Source organism: Gopherus evgoodei, chromosome 3 (genome assembly GCF_007399415.2).
Source record: "Gopherus evgoodei ecotype Sinaloan lineage chromosome 3, rGopEvg1_v1.p, whole genome shotgun sequence".
NCBI classification, from domain to species: domain Eukaryota; kingdom Metazoa; phylum Chordata; order Testudines; family Testudinidae; genus Gopherus; species Gopherus evgoodei.
The window spans coordinates 104,223,898-104,246,973 of record NC_044324.1 but is presented as its reverse complement, the minus strand read 5'-3'; the positions used below and the strand labels follow the sequence as shown (position 1 = coordinate 104,246,973).

General features: G+C 42.3%; 1 protein-coding gene across 1 annotated transcript in view; it reads right to left on the bottom strand.

The window, feature by feature from the left end:
* The window catches only part of CLVS2 (clavesin 2), a 70,098-nt gene that overhangs the window by 34,003 nt on the left and 13,019 nt on the right, over nucleotides 1-23,076 (bottom strand). The window contains exon 2 of the mRNA XM_030556220.1: nucleotides 22,343-22,517. Coding sequence (XP_030412080.1) covers nucleotides 22,343-22,517 — 175 coding nt within the window. The remainder of the gene's footprint in view (nucleotides 1-22,342; nucleotides 22,518-23,076) is intronic.

The window sequence follows — 23,076 nt, the reverse complement described above, 5'->3', positions numbered from 1 at the left end:
TTGGTGCCCATGGAAGGGGCAGTTCAGCGAGAAAAGCAGTATCGGGCCCAGGCGGGCAGGCAACATACAGAGAGTTTGGAAAACAGGTTGGAAATTCTGAGAGTATAGTGGAAGGAGGAAGTAAGTAAGTGTAAGCATGGGGATTTCAAATACCCAAGACAATATCTTGAAATAGTGATTTGAGTTGATAAAAGTGGCTGTTGGGAGACAAGCAAGTGATTTAAGGAAGAGTGAGAAGTTAACTCTGTAGTTGCTGGAGGGAATAGCAGTTGAACTTTGTAAAATGCTAAAGAGGAAAGTTCTTAGTGTCTTTGAAATGTTTGCAAATAAATTCAGGCAAAGAAATTATTAGATTGTAATCATTTGGCTATGAACAATTTAGTTGAATTAGCTAAAGAAATATATACAGTGCTATGTAATTGAAATTTTATTAGGCTCTAAGGGGCACTATAAGTAGTGATGTTTTCTTTCAGTGTTTGAAAGCAAGAGTTAAAAGTAAAAAGCAATCAAAATTCTGGTAAGGTTAATTATGTCCCTTTTAAGGTAAGAATCTTTAAGCTGTGGATAGCTTTGGATACAAAAGCAAGCCAGAAAGCATCTGTATTAATGCGAATTATCGAACTGATAAGGTAGAAGCCACCGAAACCGGGGCTGCCTATGAAACAAATACAAAAAAATTATATGGGGTAATTCCTGTTTTGCCTGAAATCAACAAGGGTATTTGTATATTTAAGTAATGATTGACTGCCCAGAAGGGGCAGACCTCTGTTTTTTGTCTTTCAGATAATCAGAGAAAACTAATGCCAGCTGAACAGCATTCAACATATCATGCATTTACTGGCACAATAGAAATTATGTTTTGTGTTCTATGTTCTGTCTTGTGGTGTTTGTCTCGTGGCCGGAATTGTTGTGTTTAGTGTTTTCATGGATGGTCTGGTTTGGAATCAGGCAGAGGGGTTGGATTGGAATGCAGATACTTGTTTTATTCAACTTGGAATACAAAGTGTTTGGATAAATCAGAAAAATGTGATATACTAAAGTCTAACACATTTGCTTAAGTAAAAAAAAAGAAACTTCATTGGCCAAATCTTTTAATAAAAAATTAAAATTTGCATACCAACAGTTTTTGGGAGCAAGGACATGAAAAGTTAACCCACTCCCCATATTGTACATGGCATCCTTCTGGCTACCTCAGATTTCTAGCCAGAGGGCTGGGGATGGTGGGAAGCTATTGGACTAAAGGTTGTATTGAATGAACTCCTCAAAGTGGATGTGCTTGTCCTGGCTTGTTGCTCCAAAGCTCTGTAATAAAGTTATTTTAGTGGAAGGGTATATGTGGCATACATTGAATAATAAGACTAATGAACTGTATAATGGCAATGTTTATGGGTTCGTTGTTGGGAAAAGGTGTATGAATGAAGAGTGAAAGTCTCCTTTGTAGGTTAAAAGAAGCCAAAAAGGGAAAAGAAAAAAAGAACAGAATGAGTTAACTGGAAAGAAAAAAATAATAGCTAGCAGACTGAAGATAAGACACTGGCTCCATTCAAGGACACTGCTCACAGCTATGACTTGGCTAATAACCAAGAAAAGGGGGCGGGTGTGGATGTGCCCAAGCAGCTATGAGATCTGCAAAACACTGCCAGGCACTAATGAAATGTGTTAGGTTCCTTTTCTCACAGGTAAAGAAGCGCTACCCAAAGACCCTAGCAGCCCTGCCACTCCTTGGAATCAGGAGACTGGATCAATGTAAAGGTCCACCAACGAAAGACTGCTCTGGCTCCATGCTGGAAAGACCCTTATTAAGTCCTGCTAACTACCAACACTGCTGTGAAGTGCCAAAGACTGACTGCTTGGACCCAAGATTCTCACTGCAAAAAGACCCCTCCACCTCAGGAGGATTCTCCTACTGATGCTTAGCCTATTTCTCCTTCTAGCTCCACTGTGCCTTCTGGACAGCAGGGAAAAGTACAAGGTGAAGTGCTGGTAACCTCTCCCTTGTCCACTGACAGATCTACTGTGCCTTTGAATTTTTCTAGAAGAATCAAAACCGTTACAGGGTGATGTGCTGGTAACCTCTCCCCTGTAGAATGCTGAACCACGACTGTTTCAGGGAAGAAGAAGGAACACTCACTCCACTAAAATTGCCAAAGTCCAGGGATTCCTGACTAAAAAGGACATTAAAAACTGCCCCTGGTGAAGAAACAAAGAATTATACACTAGCAGAAAAAAAATTGTGGGACCCATGCTTGGGATTGTGATATTAATTGGATTTTGGGGTTTGTTCTACAGGCTGTGCCCTGTGTTCTGGATAAATCCTTCAGTATGTATTGCTCTCCCTAATTGGATTTAAAATGACAGGTACCACAGGCACCTTGTTGCCCCTGCCTTCTCCCCTGTTACCCTGTAATACACCCCCTCCTAGGCTATTAATGTTAATGCCTTTTGAAAATATCGAGGATACATAAATAACAGATGTAATATAGTACTACACCAAGGAAAGATGGTATTGAATATCACTGAGGCTGGGAAGGCATTGCAGTGGGATCTAGTATGTTTAGAAATTCAGGATTTCCTGAATGACCAGCTGATGGCCATTCGGAGTGATCTTGAGCACCAGACTTGGCCCACTGCCCTTACAGACACATCAGGAGTACCATCTGATCTGTGGTCATGGAAACATATTTGGACACTTTCTGAGTAGAAGTGTGGACATTCACAGTGCTCCTTCCAAGCATTTGGACCAGTTAGGGGGGTGTGCACTTCCACATACCGAATCCTGATAGGTCCATGGGGAGGATGCATGTGGGACTGGATTATTCACCAAGACATCTGGGAAATTAGACCACCTGGTATACCTAACTGATTTATAGTCAGTGCCCCAAACCCTTAGTTGTCAGACCAACAGGATTCCATTCTTTTGTCCGTGCAATCATTCCTGAGTTGGGGGTAGCTAAACTAGAGAGAGCAGTTGTAAATAGTTCTGCAGGGCTTAAGAAAGCAGCTAATGCATTAACAGACACTTTTCAAAAGTTACAGCGAGAGATTGATAAAGTAGCAGAAGTGGCTTTGCAAAATAGACATGTGTTAGATGCTATAAATGCTGAAATAGAGGGGGCTTGTGCTCGCATCGGGGAAAAATGCTGTTAATCATTCCGGCTTAATTGAACAGGATTTATAGGCTATTAAAAATGCTGCTGTTGTTTTTCATGCTGTATCTCTTGATCACACCTTTAATTTTGAGGACCTTCTCCCAGACCTTGGGTCATGGTTTACTGGCCTTTTCCGTACAATTGTTAAATGAATTATTTTCTGTCTGTTCTTCCTATGTATTGTTTGAATAGTAATACAATGCACAAAATGTCTGTATAATGCTGTAACCAAAGGTTCTGCTGTCTGTAAAACAACTCAGTACCTGTCTCTTCAGCTTGATCGTAAATTACGTAATGGGCCTGGCAATCTGGGTTTGCCAGGCCCGAAGGGGGGATTGTGAAAGCTGGCTGACTCCCCTTAATAGATTACAAGCGGCCAGTAGGGTGGGGGTAAGTACTGCTCATGGACACAGTAGCCTGAATTTTTGCACTCTCTCTTTTCCTCTGCCTCAAAGCAGGAAGATCCTGCTCCAAACCAGTCAGTACAACCCAGAAAAGGGGAACATGAGATTTTACACTTATCAATCAAGTATTAACACGCAAGGGTCTTTGTCTGAATGTATATAAAAGGTTTGTGAAATTTGTGTAAGACAGAGTCTTTTGTACCAAGGTACAGGCTCTTCTTTTTCTGCAGAATAAAGCATTTTTCCTTATCCCTGTCAGGCTGTTAATTGGCTCTCAGCTAGGCAGACCCGATATTTCGATAACAGTTTCACGGACTAAAGCTGCCAATATGCAAAAGACAAAGGCAACCATAGAATTAAAATTTGTCAAAACTGGGTTTTTCCCATGGAAAGTTTTGATTTTCAGATGAAATTTGAATATCAAAAATTTTAACTGGAATATATTAAATTTGGAAATGCTGCTGCTATGCTTCATGGGAATTGCAGTTTTGGTGACTCAGTCTCTCATTCTCCTCCATAGGCTGGGCTCTCTGGTTGGACTACATGTCCAATGATCTGCCAGAGTCTCCTTAGGGAGAGAAGAGGCAGTTCATCATGGGAGCCCCTGACCATGGTTGAAAATGGGGGCATGAGGCAACTGAACTACAACTATGAGGCAGTATAGCTGTATTTCAAAACCTGCTTAGAATTAAAGATCCCATGCAGTCTCAAAAGCAGTAACGTTTCTGTTTAAAATGTAAACATAAATGCATCAGGGGAAAACATTTTAACAATCTCATGATCAGAAATTAGATACCAGGTAGTTATATTTAAGTCAGTTATGTGATGAAACAAATGATTTACAAGTGTTATATATGTCCCAAGATATCTTCACTGCTCAAAACCCTCAACTGCCAAACAGACTGTTCTGCTTTCCGAAAAAATGTTATTGCCTGAAACTGTATCACCTCGAGCTATGATCATGTCAGAACTCACAAAGTAAACAAGGCCAACCTAAGTTAATATTTTGGTGGGAAAGTTAGTGCTGTTGAATTGGTGTTGGCAGTTCAGTAAGTGGTGCTCTTTCTTCTGACCTAACTTAGATAACATTCCAAATCAGTGTTACAAGGGAACTGGGCTTGCTGGAGTTGCCAGCTTTCAGATGAGATGTCATATTGAGGGCCTGACCACTTGTGGTTGTGAAAGATCCCATGGTACCCTTTGTATGAGATATAAGGTATTAGCCTCAATGCCTTGGTCAAATTCCAACTTGAGTTATTACATTCTGCCTATCTAAATTTCTCCTATAGTCTCCACTGTGCTGGGGTATTCTTCAGTTTAAGTCAAATTGCCATGAGGAGTAATTATGCACTGTAAAACAGATGCTGCGTTCCACCCAAGAGACGACTGTACTACTTTGATGGAGGATGTGACCCCTGTAGTTATACAAAATGTAAGCTTGTCATCATAAACAGTATTGACTGGGAAGATCCATGGAGGAGAATGGTTGGTAGATCCACTGGTCTCATTTCCATCTTGTCTCTCTGTTCCTCCCTCACAATATGGCTGTATGGTTAGGGACAGAACACCCCCAAAGCAATGTTCCCCAAGAGTCAGATTCCCCAAATCTTGCACGTGTCCAGAGTTGCACTGGTTCCACTGCATCAAGAGCCCTGCATACTGTCCGATTAGGGAGCAGGACTTGCCCCATAGAAGTATATAGGAAGAATATTCAGATGAAACAAGTAGCTTGTTTTGCAGTACAGCATCTTTCACAGGTATTCCCCAGTGGCAACTGCAAGTTAGTTACAGCACAGCAAAAATCTCCCAACCAAGCCAAAGTACTTTAAAAAATTAAATACAATGAAAGAATAAACATAGCTCATAAAAATGCAAACATATGGACTTTTACAAGTTCTTGAATTTGTCTTTACGTTAGTACTTTTAATGATATATATTATTGATTAGATAGACTTTAATGGCTATTCTGGAGTTATTAGAGGCTATTGTTTAAATACAAATTTATGGAGATTTGGAGCTGTTCCTATCTACCATATAAATCTCTACTGAATAATTAAAAAAAAATATGCATATCATATAGATGTTCATCTCATTAAAAGCCATTACAGACTACCGCAGAAACTTACATTTAAACAATCGGTCCAGACTGGAATGCAGAATGAAAATGACTGTAAAATACAAGATATTCTGCATGAAGAACAACCACATTATAATAATTAGTCTCTTACCCATTTATATTTTTCTCCACACCCAGGCCCCAAAACATCCTACAGGAATTAGACTACTTTATTATTTGTATTTCAGTAGCATCTAGACACACCAATCAGGATTCAGGTCCCATTACACTATGCACTGTACATACTCATTTAATGAAATGAGATTTCCTGACCCGGATGAGCCAGCCATCCAAGTATGCAATGAGCAATAACGTGGATATGAGATAAGAAAAATACAAAGTACCAGCCACTCATGATTAATATCATAAGCAGTGACCACCGCACAGCAGCTGCCTAACTAGTGTTCAGAGTATTGCAAGCATCATGACAGAGGTGTTAAGAAGACACTACAAAGAGGATAATGGGTAGGCTTTAAATTTTTTAATGTATTTATTTTTTACAGGTAGTTCCTCCCACACAGAGGGAATTATGGGGGGAAAGTGCAAGGATGCTTGTTGAAAAACCTAAAAAAAATAAAGGCTGGTATCAATTGGAAGTGGGGAAGACTATTTAGCTGTTGCTCACTTACCCCATTTCTTTTTTCTTCATTCATGGATGTCCTTGTCGCCCCCTGACAACTCCCCAGGTACTCCTGTCCCATCCAACCCCCCTCATTCCCTATCAGCCCCCCCCGGAACCATTGCCCCATCCAACCACCCCTTCTCCCTGACCTTCCCCAGAACCCCTGCCCCTAACTGCCCTCCACTGCCCCATCCAACCCCCCCTTCCTAACTGCCCCTCTGGGACCCCTACCCCATTCAACCCCCCTGCTCCTCACCCTCTGACTGCCCCGCCCCCTGACCACCACCACCCTAAACTTCCCTGCCCTCTATCCAACTCCCCCTGCTCCCTGCCCCCTGACTGTGTTACCTGGAGCACCGGTGGCTAGCGGTGCTACAGCCACACCGGCCAGAGTAGCAGGACAGGCAGTTGCGCCGCCTGGCGAGAGTCAGTCATGCCACCGTGCAGCTCAGAGCTCTGGGTCAGGCCAGGCTCTGCAGCCCTGCCTCTCAGAGCATTGCACCAACGGCGGAGCGAGCTGTGGCTGTGGGGAAGGAGGAACTTCAGGGGCTGGGCAGGAGGGTCCTGCGGACCAGTTGTGGTCCTTGGGCTGTAGTTTGTCCACCTCTGATATAGGAGCACAGAAATGCTGAGGGACAAAGGGATCTTCTCTGTTCCTGGCAATACTTTCTTAGTGCTACCCAAAACGATAAGTTATTTGAATTTCATGGTTTCAGATACTGAAATCTTAAATTTCACATGTTATAACAAAGCATAAACATGTATTTAAAAATGGCAAAATACAAACATTAAAGCCCTTAAGTCATCGTTTCTCAAACTGGGGGTCCTGACTCAAAAGGGGGTTGGCTAGGCTATTGTAGAGGGTTTGTAGTATTGCTCTTAGCTGATGAGCTAGCAGAGCTGCTCCATTAGATCTGGTGTGGAAGCTACCTGGGCCATTGTCCAAGCACTTCTTTCCTGGGCCAAACTTCAGTAGCACAGCAACCCTGCACAAACCACTCACTCAAATCTGGTGGGCGGAGGGGGGAGCAGTAAAATCTATGTCTCCGTACCCACCTACTCTGCAGTTCGCTAGTTCCCATTTCCCCATATACTGTATGAAGACATAGATCATTCTAGCATATAGACTGAATGGATGTCATAAACAGATAGTTAAGGGTTAATGTCTCTTTTAGCTGTAAAGGGTTAACAAACAGGGAACCAAAAAAAACACCTGACCAGAGGACCAATCAGGAAACAAGATACTTTCAAATCTCGGTGGAGGGAAGCCTTTGTTTGTAGTTTTGGGTTTTGCTTTGTTCTCTCTAGGCTCTGAGAGTGACCACACATACCTACAGGCTCTCTAATCTTCTGTTCCAATTTTGAAAGTACAAAAGTAGAAAGACAGTTTAGTCTTTTTAATTGTTTTTCTGTATTTGCAACTGTGTATCTGGCTGGTAGAGTTTTAAGGTGTATTTGGGTGAAAGTATTTTAAATTGTATTTCTGCTGGAGAAAGCTTTCTTTCTATTGTCTATAAGCTGAAAGACCCTGTAATATTTACCATCTAAATTGCAAAGATAACTTGTACTTTTTTCCCCCTTCTTTTTATTAAAAGTTTTGCTTTTTAAGACCTGTTTGATTTTTTCCCCAGTTGAGGCTCAAGAGAATTGAGTCTGTACTCACCAGGGAATTGGTGGAGAGAAGGGAAGGATAAATTTCCTCTTTGTGTTAGATTCACGGAGCTTGAATCTTTATTTCCCCTGGGTGAAGGGAAGGAGGAAGGGTGAAGGGGGAAACCCTTTGTTTAGATTCACGGAGCTTGAATCTGTCTCTCTCTCCTAGTGTACCCAGGGTGGGAAGAGCTGGGAGGAAGAAAGGAGGGGGAAGGGAAATGATTTATTCCCCTTTGTTGTGAGACTCAAGGAATCTGGGTCTTGGGGTCCCCAGGGAAGGTTTTGGGGGAGACCAGAGTCTATCAGGCGCTCTACCTAAGTCCTGACTGGTGGCAGCATATCAGATCTAAGCTGGTAATTAAGCTTAGGGAAATTCATGCTAGTACCCATATGTTGGACACTAAGGTTCAGATCTGGGAATTATACTATGACAATGGGGTACAAACATACAGGTAACAGTTATGCTGAAATGAGACTTCCTACATCCCTTCCATCTTTTCCTTCTTTAAACTGTACAGAGTACTGAAAACAACATCTCAGTTTTAATTAAAATGGAGTTCCTATATCGGCCTTCCTGTTTTGTGATTTAATAAAATATTGAGACTGTCTGATGAAGGCTCACCATGGCAACTGTTACATCATTGGGAATTGTGTGGGCCTACAGAAAAATTGAAGAGATGTTGATAATTGACAATATTTCCACTATTATTCATCAGTATAACTAAGGGGTTGCTCAATGCTACCTAGGCACAAAATTAGTTAACCTAGATGGAATAGAAAGTGAAATGCCTTTAATACAGTTTCTTGATGGTTTTAATATTGATTTAGTCAAGAGGAACAAATTGTTCATTTACCATTCAACACCACAGAGAAAAAACAGGAAAGAATTATTTATGTATCTGTTTGAATGATAGTAGGATGTCTGTGGGTGTCACTTAGAAAAGACAAACACATAGCAAGTCTCTCAAAAGATATAGTATTTAAGTTTATCTCACAAAATTCAGTGAATAGAAACAACTCTGAGTTTTTACCCATTTCATTGCAATCAAATTTAGGTGTCAAAGAAAAGGAGATACGAGTTTCTAGCTCAGGCAGCTATGCATATGAGGCACAAAAAAATTATTTTTTTCCCCACTCACTTCTCGTCATTCTTTTTAGACTAGATACAGTTCTGTTTGCTATGGCTACAAATATAAAAGCAAACACACCTCTTTAGGCAGCTTAAGTGCCTGTGTGTAGCTGGGTGTTCATGTTTGGAGGAAATTTTCACTACAATAACCATACATCAGTTAGGAATTACTGGCTCCATCTTCCTATAGGATACTCAGTAACAAACATTCAGAGGCAAACAGCCCCATACCAAGCCAGTAAGTCTGGTAAGGAAAAAAAACCCCAAAACATTCAGCTCTTATATAGCACTTTTCATCAGTAGATCTCAAAGCATTTTACAAAGGAGGTTACTATCATTAACCTCATTTTACAGATAGGAAAACTGAGGCAGAGAGGCAAAGCGACTTGCCTAAAGATCACCCCGCAGGAGAGTGGCAGACCCAGGAGTAAAACCAAGGCCTTTTAAGTCCCAGTAGTCGATCCATTAAAGTGTCAGAAAACAAAACACCACCACACACACATGAAAAAACATTTTCTGCAGATTCTGTTAACCTTTTCTAGGCAGGCATACAAACAATACACTGAAGGCACTGTGGGGAGAGGAGGTGTGCACACACAAATGCTCTCACACAACCTCTGACGGACACTAGTAATGAATATTAGAAGGTACACAAGCCTTTACTATCTGGCTGAAGGGAACAGAAACAAAAGTGTTAATAGAAACATCATCTCCATTTGCTTATCTATGACAGTCACAGCAGCAGCAGCGTGCCCAGCCCCTGACAGAATTTCTCAGTCATCACTGCAGTTCCACAAAGCCAGAGACAACAGACTGTACCATTCAGTTATCCGGTGCTGCTGTCACCTCTGGGACATCAGAGTCTGCTGTACAAAAGCAACAGGTTGTCAAGCCTGTGGCTAAGGACATTTAGGAGGGAAAAAGCAACATCAAGACCATACAACAGTAACATGAGTCATCAAAAAGAATAATTGGGTAGGAGAAGAAAGTGTATATGAAGGGTAGTGACAGTCCAATTATTTTGGCTTCATTTCTACCACTTACAATAAGAGCACACATGGCCTTAGCTGTTCCCTTGTGTCATCAAATGGATTCTATTTTAATTGGCTTTCCATATTGGTTTCTTCAGAGGCTTGAGTGTCACCTTCATCTGATCCTGCACTGATTTTCTCTGAAGTTTCTTCTTTCCATGGCTTCCAGGATCAATTAATGTGCTATAAATAGGTTGGTCAGTTTCTCTTCACTGTTTTCATTATACTGCACCCACACTCACTGCCTGATGTTCCTTGTTGTGAGCAATAAGGTGGACTATATTAATAGCAAAGGTATGAAGATGCCCTCAGGTTTTCCAATGCAAATGTGGAAGTTTTAATCAATAGCTCAATATTCCCAAACAAAAAGCTTCAAGAAAGAATCAAGGTTGGAAGTGTGCCTCAACAGAGTCCAGTTCATACCCCAAATCAATAATAAATGGTTTCCAAAAAAACTACCTCTTAAAAAGCCCAAATATTAACGAATCTGGAAGTGAACATTACGGGATTCAGCCAGTTCCTCACTGCCAGATAATTCTCCTCTCCACTCCAGTCAGTCACTGTCACTTAACTTTGTTTCTGTTCTGTAATGGAAATATGCTGTAAATGTACACAGTTGGCTTCATATTGTGCTTACATATGCAGTAAAGTTTCTGAAAGGACTTTAGTCCCAGGGTCATTAGGTTGAGATCCTCTGGCTTATAGAACTTGTTCTTTCTGAGCCCCTCCCACCCCTACAAGCATGCTCTAAACTCCACAGCCCAGCTGTGCCACAATAACTGGTTTTCTGCATATAAAAGCCAGAGTTGGCATTAAGGGGTAGCAAGCAGGGCAATTGCCTTGAGACCCAAATTGGGTGACACTACATTGCTCAGGCTTCAGCTCCAGGTGGCAGGGTTCAGAGGCCTCGGCTTCAGCCCCATGCAGAGGGGTTTTGGCTTTCTACTCTGGGCCCCAGAGAGTGCTGACCCTGGTTGGTGACCCCCCGAAACCTGCTTGTGCTCCCCCAGGAGGCCCCAGACCCCAGGTTGAGAACCACTGCTAGAGCCACAGTGTGATGCACTGGTGGAAGAGAAAAATATTTTTATGAATACAACTGGAGTAGCTTGGTGGTATGCAATGGGTTGACTCAGTCATACTGCCAGTATATGTAAGTGTGTGGTTTCACAAGACTGGGTCTTGATTTTTGTATCTACTCATTCTAAAAGCAAACAGGGTACATCACTAACATTGCAGTACAGTGCATGTGATTATATACTGGAAATAGATTATTTGATTATGAAATGAAATTGTACAAGCATTTATAATTTAACTGGCTGGATAAGACACTTTTTCCCCCATCCCTTCAAGCCTCCACACTTCTCCTCCATATCCCACAATCCCCCTATGTTCATGTCCATCCACTCTGCCCCTGGTTCCCTGCACTCTCTTCTTCCCTTTCATGTGCCACCAGGCTCCTGACCCCTCTACCATATCCCTAAGGGTATCTACACCACTGCCAGGAGCATGTTTTCCAGCACAGGTAGACACATGCACTCACTTATAGACTCAGAGACTCAGAGACTCTAGGACTGGAAGAGACCTCGAGAGGTCATCGAGTCCAGTCCCCTGCCCTCATGGCAGGACCAAATACTGTCTAGACCATCCCTAATAGACATTTATCTAACCTACTCTTAAATATCTCCAGAGATGGAGATTCCACAACTTCCCTAGGCAATCTATTCCAGTGTTTAACTACCCTGACAGTTAGGAACTTTTTCCTAATGTCCAACCTAAATCTCCCTTGCTGCAGTTTAAGCCCATTGCTTCTTGTTCTATCATTGGAGGCTAAGGTGAACAAGTTTTCTCCCTCCTCCTGATGACACCCTTTTAGATACCTGAAAACTGCTATCATGTCCCCTCTCAGTCTTCTCTTTTCCAAACTAAACAAACCCAATTCCTTCAGCCTTCCTTCATAGGTCATGTTCTCAAGACCTTTAATCATTCTTGTTGCCCTTCTCTGCACCCTCTCCAATTTCTCCACATCTTTCTTGAAATGCGGTGCCAAGAACTGGACACAATACTCTAGTTGAGGCCTAACTTTGCTTGACCTAGCACACTAAAAATACCAGTGTAGACAGAGTGAGAGGGGGCAGCAAGGGCTATAAACAGGGCGAATGGAGAAGCCACCCAGACACAAAGCCGCGGGTGCAGAAAAATGGGGCCAGAGGCAACATGTGGAGGTGGGGTTGGTGGGTCATGTGCCCCCTCCCCCCAGATTTTTTATTACACCCTACAACCCAGACAGGCTATTGGCCCGTTGAGGTGAGCTGGAGGTGACACTCCCTTTCAGAGCCCCCCTGGGGGCATGTCCCAGTCTGACCTCGCTCCTCTTGGGGGCACATCCCACAGTTTGAAAACCTCTGTGGGGTGGTCCCCCTGAACCTTTAAATTGTGCCCCCGCATTATCAACAGTTACGCGTTGCCTTTGAACGGGGTGGAAAATGACAAATAACCAGTAGGGGGTGCAAATATGCTTGCTTGCCTGGGTGCTAAAATGCCTAGTTACAGCTCTGCGGGCAGCAGTTCAGGTTAGTTGCCTGAGTACAAATCTGCCCAGACTCCCTGGCTATATACTTCAGCAGCTGCCCATGACACTGCCAGTGCACCCCCAAGCTAGGCTGCTATTTTTAGCACACTAGCTCAATTGGAGCTAGTAAGCATCAATCCACCCATGCTAGGAAGCAGGCTGCGGTGCAGACAAACTCTCATAGAGCCCCCTTTCAAGACTGAGGAGCATAACACAGTTTTCAGGGAGTTTTAACAAGGTGGCAAGTTTGAAACATTAGTATCAAATTGTCAGCTATAGATGCCCCAAAATGGCTCATGCTTTTTTAAAGAGGCTCACTTTTAAATCATTTTAACTTGGCAAAGTAATTATTTACCTGAAAATCCTATCACAGATGAGGTTATAAATTTGATGAAGACATACTGAATTATTCCCACAAAACAAAGAGGTTGAATCCCTGCATTAGAAGCATCCCCTCTTTAGAAGTGGAACTCAACCTTACCTGTGGAGGCACTACAGCAGGAAAGTTAGTTCTGACATATGCCACAAAGAAGTGACTAGCTCTACTCCATTGCTGGAGTGCCAAAAGTGTTCTGAGCGAGATGTTAGTATGTCATATTATTCTCAATTCCAGATGGTGGAGATGCATTCAATTTTATCGACTGAAGCACACTTCAAATTCTACCCTTGGATTTACATGCACAGATCTCACTGACTTCACCGGAAGGCACATGCAAATGTCTGAAGGGCAGATTTTGTGCATGTCATAGCTCCGTTTAATCCTCAGGCTCTTGTCAGTGGTGCCCTTTTGGAGTCTTGCTTGATATTTGGAGATTGGATACTATCTCATGCACCGGGCTGTGGCTCCAAGTGCAGACTCATTTGATATATGTACACGCATGCTTATAGACATCTGGATAGCACTAACTCTAGCTAACATTGCAAAGCAATCTCCATTAGTTGGCAGCCTCTTTTCACATGCTCCTTTCTTTCCAAAACATTCAACTTTGGGACTGAAACATGTAAGGTGGGAAATATGAGCAAAGCCTCACTGGCCTTTATTTAAGTTATGGGAGATATCGGGAAAAAATTAATAGATATTTTTCCTAGCCTGCATAGCAACAATATTCATATTGAGTCACAGCTGTTTGTTAATTAAATATTTGACCTATGCAGGAAGTGAGGGGAAATTGGTTTCCAGACATTCAGGTGGTGTATTATGTCACAAGTCAAAGTGTGAACATTTTAGGAAGAGACCTTATTTCCCACAACAATAGGGACTCTACAGTTTTCACTACATGTTGCAAATGTGAGGCTTGCAGTTCTCTTTTAAAGATTATGGTCCAGTTCCTCAACTGCTGTAAGTCACCACGAATCCATTGCCTGGGGTGACTGCTTCCAGAATACCGTGTTCAGTTCTGGTGCCCATAATTCAAGAAGGATGATAAATTAGAGAGGGTTCAGAGAAGAGCCATGAGAAAACATAAAGGATTAGAAAACCTGCCTTATAGTGATAAGATAAATAGACTGAACTCATTGAGTCTAACAAAAAGAAGGCTAAGGGGTGACATGATCACAGTGTAAGTATGTACGTGGGAAAAATATTTAATAATGGTCTCTTCAATCTGGCAGAGAAAGTTATAATATGATTCAATGTCCGGAAGTTTCAGCTAGACAAATTCAGACAGGAAACAAGGTGTAAATTTTTGCCAGTGAGGTTAATTAACTACTGAAACAATTTACCAAGGGTTACGGTGGACTCTCCATCATTGATAATTTTTAAATCAAGATTGGATGTTTTTCCTCAAAGCTCTGCTCTGGGAATTATTTTGGTGTAGTTCTATGGCCTGTAATCTGATCTCCTGTAGAACACATGATCATAACAGTCCCTTCTAGCCTTGGAATCCAGGACTTCAACGAGGCTACACCAACTACAGCAGCTGAGTACTGAATCCGCTATATTCTTCCAAAGATACAACCTTGACAGATGGGAAACTATCTCCAGACAAATGCTTTCCATCAGAGGATCCTGAGTGCACTTAGCAAACATTAGTTAAATGACATTGCTGTATTTACTGGATGGTAGTAGCTCGTAGCCAAATTTAAATTGGCTTAGACGGATCACTCATGTGAGCTGACTACTTGCTAAGAAACTGTAAACAAGGACTAAAGACAAATAGTGATTTTGGGGGGGGAGGGGGAATATACAGCAGGGTGCTACAGGATTACATATGCAAAGACAGTGTGTCAGAAAAGGGTAATAAAAGTCCACCTCTGATATGGTCACAATTGGATGCTGGGCATCACAGTACCAGAAAGATTAATAAACTAGACTGAGTTTCAGAGAAGAGCCCCAGAAAGTGATCAGGCAGCTGTATATATATGAGAAAAGATTTAAAGAGCTAACAATGTAGCTTGCAGATAATAGGGGGCAGGAGTAGGGAGGTTTCAGATATTTCTAGACTGTTATGAAAGATGTTAAACACCACTGATGGTAAAGAACCATTTAGAGTGGTTCTCAGATTCACGGACAGTGTCAAAAGGGACCATGGTGATCATCTATTCTAATCCCCTGCATAACACAGGCCATAGAAATTCACCCAGCAAATCCTGCATTGAATCCTATCACTTGTGGTGCAATACTCAGGTGTATAAGTTGAAGTAATGGGATGAAGTTATGGAAGAGAAAATATTAGGATGAATATCAGGAAAAAAATGGAAACAAAAAGATGTCTTAAGTCGTGGAATGGTCTCAAGGGACATGGAAGACCCATTGCTGAGGATGAGAGCTGGTCAGGAATTTTCAGATGAAAATATTTTCTCATTGGAAAATGTCAATGTGTCAGAACCAGAGTATTTAATGGGAATGTGCCAGTTTCAACAAAACTGATGTTTGGTAGGTTTCTCAGGTCCAAGGTGGAATTTCTGGCCAGGGAGAAAGCAAGCCCCCGGAATTGCCAATAGCTCATTGGTTAGGCCACTCACCTTAGACAAGAAAGGCCCAGGTTAAAGTCCTTGAATCAGAAAGAGCAGGAGCTTGACTCTAGTTCTCCCACATCCCAGGTGAGTACCCAAAACACTAGTCTATTGGCTATTCTGGAGACACTTTCCCATTTTTCCCCTCAGCTCTACGTGGGCCTTCTAAAATCAAGACACTAGAAATTATAATGCAGGAAATAATTCTGTATTGGCAGGAAGGTTAACTGGATGATCTAAAACATTGTTTTGATTTCTGTGAGACAGCAAGACCCTAATTCACACAGCATTTAATATGTTTAAATGCTTTGCCAAAAGTGGACGGATAGAAGCTCATGCTAAAGTGCTTTGTTGTATTGGCAGAGGTTACCTGGGAATTCAGTGGCACAGCCAGGAATACACCCACTGCTCTTGTTTCCCAGCTTTGAGCCTGAACCGAAAAGACTTCTTCCAATACCAGCAGCACCCCATCCACCTCAATGAAAGGGGAACTTGATGGCCTAATCAGGGCCATTTGTTTGCTACCATTATTCAGCCTAGGCAATCTCTGTTTTAATTTGTTCAACCAAAGAAGTGAAACATGGTTAGAGCTTAAGATTGGCTAATGTAGAGGTAGTTTTCAAGTGCAAGAAGTATGAAATGTTTCCTATATTGGTATTGTTTGAAAAATGGACACTGTTCTCTGGCCATACAGCTAATGAAGAGCCACGGCAACAGAACAGTTTCATTGGCTTTCAATGAGCCAAGACTACTTTTCATAAGTAAGAAGAAAACTCCAGATAAAATGCTGCTTCCTCTTCAATTCCCCTCACCCCATCTTCCAAATGCCACCAGAGCCTAAGGGGAAGGTTTTCTGGGTGGTGCAATGAAGGAATCGGCAGTAGATGAGCTGTGACAAGTTACTTAGGAAACTCAGCTCCAAGCTGGTATTGCAGACTCAGCTTATTGCCTCTCCTACAAATTGGTTCAAATGCTTGCACTTCGTTAGGCCAGCTGTGACAATGTTCACCCACCTTTGCCAAGTACTTTGAGAAGTACAGATGGAAAAGTGTTATTAGTTACTACAGTTTTAGATGTTGTAATTAAGGATCAGAAAGGTTCAACAGCTTGGCTGGGAGGGCCCTGTGGATTACACACTGACTGTGCAGCTAACTAATGTGGGTTCTAGCCTTGGCTCCGATTCTTAATTTACTAAGCTATTTTATTGACACTTAGAATGAATGTAGGGTGGCACTGTGCATACCCACTTTTTGGTGGGGGCTCAAGGGGGTGAGGGGTAGCTACACAGTGAACATGCTGATCACGTGCTTGACTAAGATAAGGGTTGTTCCTGTGGAACAATATCATAGTCAACACAGCTCACCCCTTTATCAAATCGGACACATTCCATTCTATTTCCTTGGGTTTTGTTGGGGGAGTTTAAGAGAAAAAAGTGAAAGGTTTTAAAAAATTCTGGGAAATTAAGAAGCCAAAACCTTCATTTGACAAAAACATTAAGGCCGCTGAGTGACATCATTTACAAAACCCAAACACTTAAAAGTAAGTTAAGATAATCATAAATCTTGCATTGTCTATATAACACATTATCAAACTTTTAAATATGTTTATTTCATCACATGCTTGCTGCTGAACTTACTTTGATGATTATGATCATCACCATCATCAGAAGCAAGCTCCCCACAGACTGGGACACATTAACTCAAAGCAGCACCAGACCCTGCCAGAACAACAGAAGCAAAACCTGCAGATATATCTCCACTGTTACAGTGATTAACACACCTTTCAAGATTCGTGGGTCCTACGCATGCCTATCACAACATATATTGTCCCTCATCCAGTGCACTGAATGCACCAATAATTATGTGGGTGTTAGGGGACAATAGCTGAGGAAGCCATAAAAATGTTGGCATACAGTAGGGCCATGTGGGTATCCATAGCAGTCCTGCTGATTTGAAGGTATAAATTGTCCCCAAATCTGAAATAGCTGTGGATGAGGACAAAGTCACAAAGTTCAGCCACCAGGTTTGCTGTGATAGTATCAGGGATGCTATTCCTGACAGCTTGCAGTACATCTTTGTGTGGAATGTTTGTGTAGAGAGCTTCTACATTAGATGTGGGCAAATTACGGCCCACGAGCCACATCTGGCCCACAGGACCATCCTGCCCAGCCCCTGAGCTCCCAGCCAGGGAGCCTAGTCCCCAGCCCCTCTCCTACTGTTCCCCCTCCCCTGCAGCCACACTGCCGCACGGGCAGTACTCTGGCCTACCACTTCCGCTGGGCAGCGTGGGGAGCACAGCTGGCTTTGGCTGGGTGTCACAGCTGCGTGCTTCTGCTGCTGGTAAGGGGACAGGGAGTGGGGGGGTTGAGTAAAGGAGCGGAGGGGCGGTTAGGGGATGGGGATCAGGGAGGGATGGGAGTGGGAGTCTCAGGGAGCCTGTCAGGGGGTGGGGATGTAAATAGGGGACGGAAGGGCAGTCAGGACAGGGAGCAGGGAGGGTTGGATAAGGGGGTGGGATCCCGGGGGACAGTTACGGGCAGTCAGAGAGGGGGCAGTCAGGGGACGAGGAGCAGGGGGGATTGGATAGGGGGTGGGGATTTTGAGGGGGGCAGTCAGGGGGCAGGAAGTGGGAGGGAGAAGATAGGGGGCGGGGACCAGGCTGTTTGGGGAGGCACAGCATTCCCTACCCAGCCCGCCATACCGTTGCACAATCCTAATGTGGCCCTTGGGCCAAAAAGTTTGCCCACCTCATTCTACATCCACAGTGGCTAGGATGGTGTATTCTAGTCTCTGGTCACTAAGACCTGGTCTTCAAAGGAAACCCACACAACATTGTCAAAAGATGAGCCTGGGGTCTTAAATTCATAACTTTGCTACATACTAAAAATTATGGTCTTTATAAAAAACACTGGATTTATGGCTTATTATAACAATCTGCAACACACTAACCCCCCCTTTTTATTTTATAAACAGGGTTATTAACAGGCCACTTCATCTTAAATAGTCCCTTACAATATGTGCCAACTACTTATGCTAAATTGGTTTGAGCTTGTATTTAGCTGTGACACCGAGTACCTTTCCCAGACCTGAAAAAGAGCCGTGTTGCTTGAAATCATCTCTCTCACTCACAGAAGTTGATCTAACGAGAAATATTACCTCGCCCATCTTGTCTCTAAAAAGAATGGTGGCACTCTGAAAGCTGCCCAGAAATCTGGAGCAATAGTAAAAGGTCATTAGTAATAGGCTAGAGGAATGAGTTGCTGCGCAGAGGGTAGGTCAGGTGGTGAAAAGTTGCTGACAAATGCAATTTACTACCTGGGTATCACCACCAAAAGGCAGCATAGCTGCTTCATTTGTTGTTAGAGCCCTGGTACACTAAAGCTGGCCTACTTTTGTGACACAGACTTCCTAGATTTCACTGGGTCATCTGGTCACAATTGTGCAAAGTACGCTTTTTTTTTCCGTAACAGGAAAGAAAAATCATACAAATAGAAATATAGATCAATAAAAATGTCAAGCAGGCCACTTACTGTGAGAAAGTGAAACCAAATCTGTTACTGAGAAGGCATGGCTTCTCCTGACTGACTAAAGATATTGAATTGCCACATGTTCTAAGCTCACTGCCTACATAGGCTATAAGCAGCACCTGACATTCAGATCAGTAATTTTGTGGTCTCACTGGCCCATGGAAAATTATTAAAGTGTACAACTGTGTCTATAACTGGTATGACCACAACATAACCGCACGGATAAGGCAAGAGAGCCGTGCACAGAAGGCAGTAAATTAACACCATAACATACATGTGCCAGGAGTCAGCAAAGTGCTATATTACAAGCCAAATTGTATTTTTTTGAATCCACAGTATTAGATCCATGTAGCACCTTGGCCACCACCACCACCTCTATTTCCCCTTCAGCAGGGCCCCTTTAAGAACTCACTCAGTCACCTTCCAGTCCCCTTCTCAGCCCAAAATACACTGAATTTACCCTTCACCAGGCTGGCAACACATTTTGTCAAAAACAGAACTCAAAAGTCCCAAAACAAACACAAATCATTTCCTGAGATTACTGTCAGGCCTCCAGCCATCCCAGCTACTTCTCCCAACCACACAACCCCCTTGCTGCTTCCTGCTGCCTTTTAAATTTGAATCACCTGATTCATCTTAGATGGGGCTAACCAGGGCTAGCTTAGCCTCAGGCTCTCCAACCCAAGGACAAGCCATCCTGTAACAATCCAGTTAGACTTTGTGGCAGTATAAGGATAGAAAGTGAAGAGGTGTTTAAAGAAGAAGCTATGTGGTGGATCTAAAAGTTCCAACCTTGTTGATGACCGATAAGGATGTCCTTACAGCGCTATGTGATGAACCTTCTGGGGGGGTTTCAGTTTGATTTTTTAAAACCTAGGAAATTTCACTCCCCCAAAATGTTAAAAAACATTAATAATCTTGCAAAGTCAAGCATTCAGAAGTTACAACATCTCAGAATTCAGTTAAATGTTAAAATGTTAAGTCTGAAAAATCAGGCCATAGGCATGTTATATTGGGCACCCAAAAATTAATGAGAACTTTTGACTTTAATCTCTCTTTGCCTCTGTTTCCCATCTGCAGAATGGGGATGATGCCTGCCTCTCATTCCCTCCCCTTTTGTGCAGATTTGTGCAGATAAATTCAGTATTATTTGTGAAGCACACATGCTATAGTGATAAGTGCCATGGAAAAGCCCCTAAGTTTGAATAGTGTGCAGTAAATAAGTCAAAGAATTTTCCTCCAGAGCAGATTGGCAGAGGAATCTTGGGGGGAGGGGGTTGCCTTCCTCTGCAGTGTGGGGCATGGGTCACTTGCTGGAGGATTCCCTGCACCTTGAAGTCTTTAAACCACGATTTGAGGACTTCAATAGCTCAGCCATAGAATAGGGGTTTGATACAGGAGTGGGTGGGTGAGATTCTGTTGCCTGTGTTGTGCAGGAGGTCAGACTAGATGATCATAATGGTCCCTTTTGACCTTAAAGTCTATGATTCTATGAAGTCATGGGGCGTTCCAGTGAATGAGGAGAAAACAGAATATTGAATAGTCACTCATTCAGAGAGCACCATCCACCTGTTTAAGGAATGAGGCAGTGGGCCTGTGCAAAACCAGTATATGATCATGTAATGAAAAACTGTATCATAATGCATATGCACAAGGGGCCTGAATTAAAGTGGCATGGGCCATCTTCATTCTGGCACTTCCTAACTTTTGAGTGCTTGACATATTTCTATATTATACACACAAAAATTAGGTGCTGAGAGTGTGCCCAGGTCTACACTATCAACTTAATAACTACATTGCTCAGGGGTGTGAAAAATCCACACCCCTGAGCGATGTTGTTATACTGTCTCTACAGACAGCGCTACTGACCGGAGGACTTCTGTCAACACAGCTACTGCCTCTCATGGAGGTGAATTAACGACGCTGACAGGAGAAGTAGCATCTTCACTGAAGCACTGCAGCTGCACCACTGCAGCGTTTTAGGTGTAGACCTGCCCTTAGTCAAATGCTGACTGATACTGCAGAATAAAAATCATACACTAAATCCAAACTTCCCAAAAACAAGAGGAAAAACCCCACACAAATAAAACACATACAGTGATCTTAGTCTCTCAAATACCTTGTGCCACTTTATGCCATTTCTGTTCAAAGCATAACAACCCAACCTGCATCTTTGCTCTTTGTCCTCACAGCCCAGCTTACACACAGACTGTTTATTTTAGCTCATTGTTCCACATATGGGGCTTGCTTGTCCTCTCACTTATACTGATACAAATCCAGAGTAATCCCAGTCAAGTCCATGGAGCTCCACCAGAGTAAGTGAGGGGAGAATCAGGATCACAGTCTGTTAGTTCTAACCTTTCACCTATGTGGTAGTAGACTGAGCACTGGTTAAGGCATTTCAAGAATTAGATCAAAACTTGACCCAGCACTACACAATTCCTGCAAAGCTAGCATTATCTAAGTGAGTAAAATGCAAAGATAAGGTGGTTCTTTGGTTTTATACAAGTAATGAAAATGTTTAAATAATTAAAATCAGAAAAAGAAAAAAAAAACAAAGAAAAGGAATATATGGCCTTATAAAAGCAAAGCACACTGCCACAAGGGTAAGTTACAGGTATTTTTCCATAAGGATTACTGCGTGCATTCAAGTGAGCAATTATTTCACAGATTACAGTTTTTCATTTTAACAATTATTAAAGACCACAGAAAACAACTGGCGGTTGTGTAGTGTCCTTCACAATGTCTCTGGGCCAAGCAGAATGCTCTAAAATTATCAGCAACTATAGCAGCTGTAAATTACAGTAAATATATAGGGTCTCAATCCTCCAATGTGCCGAGCACTTTGTATTTTGATTCAGAAAATACTTAAGCACTTGCTTAACTTTAAGCCAGGGCACAGTCCCAGTGAAGTCAGATGTGAAACCAAAGAGCCCTGCACCTTGCAGGATCAAGCACTAGGGTGTGATTCTACTGCCATTGAAGTCAATGACAAAACTCCTGTTGAGGGAGCCAGGCCAGGCCCATAGTTCATTAGCCCTGTCCGAAATGATGAGGCAACCCAATTATCTCAAAAGGTGAAAATGTCCCTACTTTAAACAAATGTGCCTTTTCTGTTTGTTTTGAATATGCAGGTTTTCAACCTGGAGCCAAGGAAATATAGTAAGGAGTGAAAAAGGGAACCTTACCTGAAGGCCCTCTATGGCTAATCTCAGCATGCTTGGTGTGAGTTTGGAGGCCTGCTTGAAGGTGAAGTTGCTCCAGTCTATAATCAAAACAAATCCATTCACTTGAAGTTCAGGATCTTCAATCATGGCTTCTAAAGAAAGAAGTATGGCACGCAAAATATCCACTAGTGTGTACCTGTCAATAATAGAGGGTGAACTGGGTTAGGCTAACCAGAAGAGAATGACGAGGGCATGCAAAAACATGATTTAGAAAACTTCTAACCATTTTCTTTCATGTTATTTAGCAAATATGTAATCCAAAGGATGGATTTTGATTTTATATTTACCACATAGGTATCCTCGGATAAAATTAGCTATCAAATATATGCAGCAAAAATATAAACTGCAAAAGCAAATGTAAATTTTCCCTATAGAAAGTAACAACCTTCTGAGCTGCCTAATTATTTTCCCATTTATCAAATGTATATACTGTAAGATCTGTGCAACTTCTATTGTTTTAAGATCATAGCTGCATGGACGACTATTACACTCCAACACTACAAATATGCACCCAATGTTCCCTGGCATAACTTTCCAAAGGCAGAGATTACAACTCCCCAATCTTCAACTGCTAACAAAAGGGTATTTCAACACCTCTCTCTCTCCTTATTGTTTACTCTCAGATATATGAAGCACACTGTAGAATTTTCAACGCAAAACAAAAGAGTCTCTTCTTCATGAAAAAAAACAAAACA